Source organism: Heloderma suspectum, chromosome 1, assembly GCF_057233095.1.
Source record: "Heloderma suspectum isolate Gila_16-S chromosome 1, 16-S_ref, whole genome shotgun sequence".
NCBI lineage: Eukaryota > Metazoa > Chordata > Lepidosauria > Squamata > Helodermatidae > Heloderma > Heloderma suspectum.
The window spans coordinates 363,235,739-363,245,805 of NC_139458.1; the positions used below are offsets into that span (position 1 = coordinate 363,235,739).

At 46.6% G+C, this 10,067-nt stretch overlaps 1 protein-coding gene across 1 annotated transcript in view; it reads left to right on the plus strand.

Moving 5' to 3' along the window:
* Positions 1 to 9,802, plus strand: part of PGBD5 (piggyBac transposable element derived 5) — a 109,174-nt gene extending 99,372 nt beyond the window's left edge. Inside the window, exon 7 of the mRNA XM_084828112.1 lies at positions 5,285 to 9,802. Coding sequence (XP_084684238.1) covers positions 5,285 to 5,480 — 196 coding nt within the window. The 3' untranslated portion in view covers positions 5,481 to 9,802. The remainder of the gene's footprint in view (positions 1 to 5,284) is intronic.
* Positions 9,803 to 10,067: the final 265 nt, after the last annotated feature.

The window sequence follows — 10,067 nt, forward strand, 5'->3', positions numbered from 1 at the left end:
CTTTGCCAGGTTTGTGGGCTCCCCAAATGGAGCTTAGGCACTGTAAAATGGCAGCAGCCATGTCAAGCAAGCAGGTGCTTCCAGATGTCGGGGTCCAGTCCAAGCGCTATAAGCGAGAAGGCATTACGCACCTATTCTATCTTTTCTTACTTAATCGGGGGGGGGGGAGGCATTCTGGTAAGAAAAAAGGCAGAAGCAACAATGTGAAAACACAGGAAGGCTACAAAGTGAAGGTGGCAATGTCTGGACCCCCCGTAAAACGCCGCGACTGAGGCTGTGCAATTCCACAATAAAATACTCATATGGATCCAATTCAATTATTTGAAGCTGCTTTTGTCGCAAAGGGGTAGATAGTAGGGCTACTGTGTTTAACTTTCCACCCCACCCCCTAGAAATGTCTTTGTGGTTTAGCATTTAAAGAGATGTGTAGCTGTCATTTGTAGCTGTCCGCTGTCTGCTTTTCACAGAGTCTAATCGGCTCTCGGGCTACAAAAAGTTGTGCTTAACAGGCGCATAGCTCCCTCTGAGGCTGTTCACCTGCCTTGAATCACACAAAGTGTCGTGGCGAACAGCTTCCAAGGAAAGGCACCAATACGGGTAGAAACATCCCTGCATCATGAAAGAAACTGCTCTTAAAAGAAAAGGGAAAGTGTCCCCAACCCTCTTTGACAATAGCATCAGTGCTGATGTATTTGTAAAAGGAAAGGAAAGCAGCTTCTTTCAGGGAAGGAGCTTAGCTGAAAACAGCGTACAAAGAGCAGCAACACAAAGAGGAAAGAAGCTTTGTGGGCCGAGTGTATTGCAGGCCGGAAAGTGGGGCAGAGGGTGGGGCTGGCATTTGGTCAGAGCCTCTACAGAAAGGGGAGAGGACTTGGCAAAAACAGGTTCAGACATTGCTCCCTTAGGCCACTACTTAAGAAGAAGAAGAAGAAAAGGCACACTAGAGCCATTTGGTTTGGCCAACTCTGCAAGCGTGCTCCGTACACAGCACCCGTCTGGAATCTGCACGTTGTACAGAGCTTGTCATTTTATTTGCACTAATCACCTTATGATTGATTTGCACTAATCACCTTGTGATTGCACTAATCACCTCGCATGTGTCCTTTTTTATGGAGGATAGTCCTCTAAAATGTTTGAATGGTTGCCAGAGGACCTCTGTTGGAAGGGCTATCCAATTCCAGTTTAAAGACAAGGAACCATAATGGCTGTTGCCCACCAAAAGTCACCAGACTGAACAGGCAGGCACACAGGTCACCTAGTCAGAACCTCCCACGGTATAATAATCATTTCTAAGTTTGTGTCTATGCATATAAAATAATATATGCAAATTGTATGCACATTGGGGGCCCTTTTGTCCTCTTTTTGGGTGATGCATTTCCTCTTTTTTGGCAATTCATAAGTGGCTATGCTCATCATCAATCATCATCATCCAAAGCAAGATCAGAGACCTCCATATAATGGGCCACTTTAACTGAAGCAGGTCCAAAATTTAGAGGTGTCAAATCAGAGCTTTCACAGATTTCACTTTCAGCCCACTATGTGTCAGGATATAAAGCCCAGGATATGTTGGCAGCAGGCGCAGCAGCATGGTGAGGGAAATGCTGGGGCCCACGGGTCCTAGAGGGCCCACCACTCCCAACACTTTTTTAAAAGGGTGGGCTTCTTGCTTCTGTTAAAGGGCCGGCACTTCTCTTTCTGCAGCTCTGTGCCAGATAGCTGCAGTTGCTCAATGCATATCGTCAGTGCGCCTGGGCCCTTGCCCGCAGCAAGCAGGGGGACAGAGCCAGAAGCGTTAGGGATGAAGGAAATGAGGGCAGCAGCCATTGCCTGGCCCAGCATTGTGAAGAGGAGTGCTGGGCCAGGCAGCTTCCGCCACTTTCCTCTGTCCCCATCCACGCATGATAAGCTTTGGGGAGGAGCACTCGGAGTGGCACTTGGGAGCGGGGGCCACCAGAACCCCTTGCCAAGGGCCCCATCGAACCTGGCACCGGCCCCTGCATGAAGGAGCTTAGATGAAGGCTACAGCACTAGGGTTTTTTAAACAGCAACGTGAAGGAACCTCTGATGCAAATTAAGATTAATTTGTGAGTCTTTCTAAAGCATTTTAAGAAACCTTTCTCCCCAGCAGCTCTTTATGAACAGGCTGACCGTACGTACTGTTTTAAACGGGACAGTACTGTTTTTTTTTTCATATTTCCCGACCGTCCCGTCGTTTTAATATAAATGTCAATTTTGTCCCATTTTTAATTTTTTGTAAAAAACTGAACGCAGTTATCATAAGGCTCTATGCTAATCAACGCGTGCAGTAAAACTGCTAGTGTGACGGAAGAGGAAGCTCCGTTTCCTTTATCCAGCCAGGGCCAGCGACGATCGGATGCCGCCCCCTGGCTTGTCTGCAGTGGCCGGGAATTCGAGAGGTGGTCGCTAAGCCCCATTCAACATGTGAATTAAAACAGTGCCCCGTGTGCGCAGTGCAGTCGGGTAGAAAGCAAGCAGCAGAGCTGAGCACGCTAGAAAACACGTGATAGACCTCCATTTGAGTCATCCTCTAAATTGAGAAAAAAGAGGGCCCAGTTTGCTGGGTCCAATACACCAGGTGCTGCTGCTGCATATGTTCATTCTTTTTAAATAATACAGTCCTGAGAAAATGGTCTTACAAAACAACACCTGGAGATTCTGTTCGCTCCGTCTTACTCAGTTAAAACGGGAGAGTGCTCGGGAAGAAACACGTTTCCAGCAGGAGAGAGAGAGGAGAAAGAGAGATCTCCACACCAGAGCCAGCACAACACTTCCCACCACCTGAAGGAGGAGTTCATGCTGCTGCCCTCTCTCCTCTCCCACCTGCCCTCCTCTGCTTCTGCCGCTCCCCCTGCTGCGGCCTTCTGCCCAACCCACTGGCCACGACAGCAGGAGCGGTGGTTGTTCACTCGCCCCATCCCTGACAATAAGGCTGATGGGGACATCAGCAGCAGCTGCCATCCGCTCTCCTCCTCCTCCTCTCCCCCACACTGCTGCTCTTCTCCCCTGCCACCACCACCACAGTGATTCCCCCTCCCTTCCCCTCCTCCTCCTCCTCCTGATGGCGCCAGGGGCAGGCCCCTCTCCTCCTTCAGTGCCTCGTTTGAGGGGGCCTTCCTTGGAGTGAGGCGTTGGTGGGGAGGTGGTTCTGTGGTAGCACAGGCACTCTCCAGGGCCACCTCCCCACCAGCGCCTTGCTCCAGGGAAGGACCCCGGACAGTGAGGCATTTGGGCCAGGCATTCTGCGCTGGGTGCTCTCTTCAGAGTGGCTGCAGGGCTTCCTGAAGAGCCTTCCCACCCGAGGTAGTGCTGGGAGGGGTCCTCAGAATGATGCATCAGGCCAGTGGTGCTCCAGAGAGCTGTGCCAGCCACTCTTGCCGCAGCAGCAGAGCAGCCAGCGTGGCTTTCTGGAAGGCCTGGTGGGCACACGGTTCTCCTGGGGGTGGGACCCGCCGCCCCTTGGGAATGGCTGCCTGCAGCAGCTTCAGCCCACTTCATGGAAGAGCCAGCCCTACTCCACACTGTTTGCCTTTGAGCAACCCCTGCAGAGAAGTCCCTTTGAACCTTCTGCTTGATCGGTTATTTATCAATTCAGTAAGCTCCGTCCCACCTCTCCAGCAGCTCAGTGCACCTCACAAAACCAACAGGGCAATCAGCACACAAGATCCCCATTCATTTCACTTATGATTTCTTCTGTTGGCCATGAAAGGGCCCTTGAGTAGGCAGGAGATAGGAAGATATTGCTTTTAGATGGACTTTCGAGGCATGGCTGACTTTATTGAGCTGGAACGTCAGCGCTTGTTAGGTCATTCCCGTAATCTGATTTCACATGGTGCATGCATGTTGCAAGGCGATTGGAAAACATCATTTTGAGTTGAGAGAGAGAAATTGTCATGTGAAATCACTGTAGAAAGAAAGAGAGCCTGCTGGCCAAACACTCTAATTTAAAAGACGCTCTCGTGTTTTTACAATTGGTAGAGGTATTGATTCCTTTTTGCTACCCCTGGTTGAAGCACAAAGTTAGGATTAGTATGCTGGCCACTGAGAGCAGGAATTGATTAATTTGCATCGCCTTTCTTTGGGGCATTTACAATTGTCCTAATCTCCTATTGCCAGCATCCCACAGTGTTTTTGCCACTGATGATTTGCAGGAAACACAGATGTGCCAGGCCTGTCCTGGCTTTCTGTAGCACTCTGATGCGCGATTCAAAGGGCTGCTCTTAAACAGCAAGGCCCTTGCACATCTATACTCCAAGCGCTGACAGCAACAGTGGGTTGAGTTTGCCTCATAGTAGGATTGCTGAGCTTCAGCTGTGTAAGAGAATGGGGCCATGGTTTTCGGGTGTGGGGGGGCACAGTGTTTTCAAAGTTCTCTCTCTTAGTGGAGTTTCAAAGTTCTCTCTCTCAGTGGAGGCTGGTGGCTCCGGTGTCAGTGGGACAGTGAATCTGCTCCGGGTTTCTGTCAGAACACTAAAGGAGCTCTCTGAAGCGTGAAACACCTCAGATAGCTCTTTTAGAGTTCTGGCTGGTTCTGACTGAAACCTGGAGCAGATTCCCACTGACATTAGACCCACCAGCTTCTCTGCTGCTTTAAGAATGGACAAGTTCCCAAGAAATGGAGCCTCACCTCGCACTGCTACGGTCACAACGGTTTTCATTTTTACATTACAAATGCAAGGGAGGAGCTCTCAGTCACCTCATAAATGGGGAAGGGTGGAGTGACAACAGCAGGAAGGAGAAAAGGTACAAGCCAGTCCTTCAACCTGCAATGTTCGGAGAGCAAGGAGAGCAATGTTCGGTACACTAGATGATACTGCAGGCTGGATAAAATTAGGCCACATCCAGCCCACAGGACATAAGTTCCTTATCCCAGCTGTATAATGTGAGAAAATCTTCCAAAATTAACCGTCTTGTTTCTAGATCTCTGTCATCATCTCCACTTTTTGCAGAATGTTGATCTAAAAAGCATTAGGAGCACAGGACAGTCAGAATTTTAAACAAACACCTTGTCAAGCTTACCTGTTAGTGTCTGTGTTATTCCTAGTTTGCAAACTCTAAATGCGTATGAAAAGATTAGCAAGAGTAATTAGCAAAATTTAAATTAAAAAATGTACACGATTTTCTGTAAGATGTAGGGACACAGCATTCTGTCATGCATCTGAATTCTGTAGTTTTTAGGACAGAGACCCCTCCACCCCTTCCTTTCTTGGAAATGTTCTACTGGCAATTCACATTTTCCTCCTTCTCTCTCTTTGTGCTTTTCTAGGTATTTCATTTCTCATAAACCAAACAAGACCTGGCAACAAGTGTTCTGGTTTGCCATCAGCATTGCCATAAACAATGCCTACATCCTTTACAAAATGTCCGACGCCTATCACGTGAAAAAGTACAGCCGAGTGCAGTTTGGTGAGAGACTTGTCAAGGAGCTGCTGGGCTTGGGGGAAATTTCACCTTGTCATTGATGAATCGTGCCGTGTGGCTTAGGTCAGGAGTGGAGAGGGGAAGAAGAGGAGGAGGAGGCAACTCTGGAATGCCAAAATGGGGGGACTTGCACATTGCTCCAACCACACGTAGTCCCATGTGACAAAATGACCAGGGAAGCCATTCGAGCATTAGGGCTCTGCCAAAGGCCCTGTTGGCCTTCAAAGGGCCCTCATGAGAGCAGCACATGTGGCTGCCCTAAGGACATTTGCACATCAGATGTGAACTTACGTTAGTAGCTATTTCTTAATACTATTTGTCAAACAGGGTGTTAGTTGTCTCGGGAGCTCCTTTCCTTGCCCCCCCCCCCCCGAAGCAGCTCAACCGTTCAGACTGGGCATTGCAGTAAAGCATAATCCTTTTTGAAGCTGTGTGTGATCAGCACACAGTGGAAACGATATGCACCGTCTCGTGGCTGAGCATGCTTGGTGCCTGGTGAGGGGTCATGATGAAGAGGTCGCTAGGAGAGAAATATTTAAAAATGTATAGATCTATTTTGCAAGCCTATTGTTAGGCAATGGCAACTGAGACTTAGTGGACTGATGAAGATTTTATTTTCTTGCAATGTTTTGGATTGGAGAAGGGAATATAATTTAGGGGGAAATAAAAACTTTTTTTTATATAAATGAATGGTCAGGAACTGGAGGGTTTACCAATCAAAGCTGAAGTCACTTTGGCACCTCAGGAGTCAGTGTGAGCTTTGAGGTTGTCTTCAGTGATGCCGTAACAAAAGTGAAAGAGATTTAATTTAATTGCAATCACAGCACATTATTTTCCCAGCATCAAATCCCACAACCTAGCGTGAGAAATATAAAAACAAAATCATTCAAAGAACCAGTTTCACCTTTACTTTAGCGGGATGTTCATTTTCTCCCGAGAGTTGCATAAACGTATATGGCTCAATCTTGGGATCACTTTCCAAGTACTGTAGGATCCTTGTGTGCTGTTCCATGTGTGCAAATGCGTGCAGGATCCTAAAGCACGAGGACAAGAAAACAGACCCAGAGGCCTGTTCTCTGCATCGCAGAATGCAACTTCATGCGAGCAAACTGGGCACAGAACCGGGAAAATGGGGCTTCCTATCGATCTCTCTCACTGCAGATGCAAACATACTTCCCTTATCTGAATTGTCCATGCACATCATACTAGAAGCACATAATACCTTGTTGTGTGAGAACATCTTTTGATTAGGACCATAACGTAATGTACTACTTTCTCCCATTTTCTCCTGTCCTCCTGCAAGTCAAGACTGATTTACCATACATTTTGATGTAATATCTGCACAAATGTGGCAGGAAAGCATAGTTCCTCCATCAAAACATGTTCTGTGGTAGCACAATTGGGATGTTCAGTAGGACTTATTAGAACCGGAGACTTCCCATCATGGTTATCCAGTTACAAAATGACACATCTAGAAAGAGAATCAAGTTTTTGTTCTTTTAAAAGACCAAGCTGGCACCCACAGCCATTCAAAATGCAACAGGCCTGTGCGTAGCCATATGCGACAGGGAGATCACTTTGAGTTTGTGGCACCAATAAGCAATAGTTGCATGATTCAGCGGTAGAAGGTTAAGAGTTGGACGAAGCAGGGGAAAGAAGCTTGGGATACCCATGGAGAAACACACACATCAAATGTGTTTTTCTTCATTGTCACATCATTAATTACAACTTAAATCCATAGCTTAGTAAATCAAAGACCATAAAGCGGGGGTGCCCGTGGTACTCTCTCCCCAAAATCAATGCAGCTATCCATTGATGTGTAGAGCTACCATCAGGCACCATTGCCTCCTGCAACATCAAGAAATGGGAAATATTGCTGTCTCTTAACTGTACGTTTGATCTGGCCTTTAGAACATTAAAGAAAAATGGAAAGGGTTGATTTGACAAAGCACATTATACAAATTACCTTGGATATGGGTGGCATCCTGTAAGGGAAATAGAAACCTAGTCCATCTGGATCCAGAGGTATGGGCACATATTGATAGGGCTAGGCAAATGTAGTTGTCTCCTAAAAGCAGAGCACATGCAGAAGTTAAAAGAGGCCATTGTGACTGAATTGGGGTTTGCTGGACCATTTCTGGAACTACCGATTGGGCACATTATGTTCTGAAGCACATCGTTTCTGTTTGCAGTAAAAGACAAAAAAACTTGCCCAAAGAGCATTTCTAGATTTGCTTGGGAAATATCCAAATGCATCTGTATTCATTACATTATCATTCAGCCAGGTTTGGTAACAGCGGTGGCGAATCTGTGGTGGCTAATCTGTAGTTAAAGCGACAGATTTCCAAAGGGAAGCCTGCACGTCTGCTGTGGCAAAAACAACAGAGTCTGATGGCACCTTAAAGACTATCAGATTTATTGTACCATAAGCTTTGGTGGACTAACCTAAAAGCCCACTTTCTCTGCTATTCCCCAAAGTGTTTTCTTCATTATGATGCCATTGTTTTGGGTGTCCTGGTGCAGAAAAGAGTTTGCGGTATGGACCATTTGCAGACAAAATAACATTGCTAAACCATAATCAATTCACATGCTCATACTTGATGACCCATCTCCAAGGTGTCTTAAAAACTGTCATGTCCCACCTTTCACTCAGAATAGCACAAATAGTGCAGAGTTGCCACATGACCATATCCCGATATGAAAAAATGGTGCACAACAAAAATATGCAACTTGGCTATAACCTCCTATCCCATGATACAGTTCAGATGTGGCCTTTGGTGCTGGAGACAATGCCCACTTCTCAATCAAATTGTCACACAAAGCCATAGTGCAATCTGGTGTCCCCAATCTGGTGTCCTCCAGATGCGTTGGGCTGCAATTCCCAGCACCCCCAGCCAACACAGAGAATGCCAACATCTTCCACCTAATGGTCTGCAGAACACTAAGGATACTTCCAGACGAGGCTTTTTACTGTGCAATTGCCCTGCCTCAAACATGAATTTTAAGAGGAGCCCAGACAAGGATGCCTTTCCTTTGGAACCCTCCTGTGTTTTCCCACCACTTCTTCCATCTCTTTTCTTACCACAAAAAGTCTGTTAAGGAGGGAAAGGCAGAATGGTGACACAACACCTTTGGGTTGGTAGCATGAGCGGTCTGTCTAGAGTCACCCAAAGATCTCCTTTGGGAAAGCAGCACTGTGGGCTTTCCGCTGAGTACCCAAGTTGTTTTATGGCCACTGGCTCTAGTGGTTGCTACGGGGAGAACATCCCACAAACACCTCTACTCTCCCTGACAGCAAAAATGCAACCATAAGAAACAAAATAACAATTTGCTGTCCTTTCATGACATCTCAGATCTGCTGCCTGAGGCAACCACCTCACTCTGCCTAATGGTAGGGCCTGTGCTGACAGAGCCCAAATGTGGCTCCGGGTCTCACTTGAACTGCAATCTGTTGTTCTTTCTAAACACAGACACCTTGCCCCCTCCCCCTGGCTAGAGGAAGAGTAATCCTGTTGAGTCCTCTCTTCTCACTATCACCTAACCTTTTAGCTGATCTAGCCCCAAACCCCTAAAGACATAAATACAGAGTGCGTGATCACTGCTCTTCACAGCTTGCTCTGGTACTCATTTCCTTTCCAAACATAGCCAGAATCAAGAGGGAACCAACAGTAATATCTCTCTCTCTCTCTCTCTCTCTCTCTCTCTCTCTCTCATTATTGCTGACAGGATGTGGGACTATTGCTTTTCCTTGTGTAGAAAACATCTTATTTTCTATTTGAGCATTTTGAATCATGTACATCAGTCTTTCCCAACCTGGAACCCTCCATAAGTGTTGCGGTGGCCAATGAGCATGCTGGCTGGGAATTATGGGAGTTGCAGTCCCAACACATCCGGAGGGCACCAGTTTGGGGAAGAGTGAAGTACATTAACTGTTTTTCCTATTTAATATAATATTGCCTTCTTGTGGTAGCTTTTCTTTTGCACATGTCCCTTCTTGCAAAATAGTATTTTAATTGTTCTTCCATATGTGTCTGTGGTTCAAAAGCCACTACACCTGGACTGAATTGGTTAAAGCATCCCTCTCCAACCCAGCATCCACCAGATGTGTTGGTCTACCACTCCCATCATCCCCAGCCAACATGGCGAATGGCCTGCTTGCTGGGGATGATGGAGCTGTTGTCCAGCACACCTGGAGGGCACCAGATTGGGGGAGGTTGCGTTAGAGGTTCAAGAGAATGCATGTTGGACTTCCATAAGCATTGAATACTGATAACATTGATAGCGACATTAGCACTGCCTGCAAGTTGTAAGATCTGTACCAATATATACACTAAGCTGGATTAAAACTCCACACTGTCCACCTTAATTTGCTTTGGTGGCCCATGCATATATCATTTTTTGACTGTCTTGATTTTGTACAAAGAGATGCTTAAAGTATCCAGGGTTTTCTAATGTATGTTTACATTCCAGCCACTTCAGTCTGTTGTAGCAAAACCAACAAAGAGCCTATTAAAGTCTAAGGCTGCAGTCCTATCTATGCATACCTGGCAGGAAGCGCCATTGAACACAGGAAGACTTACTTCTGAGTAACATGCATAGGATTGAGTTGTAAGGCATTGATCCAACTG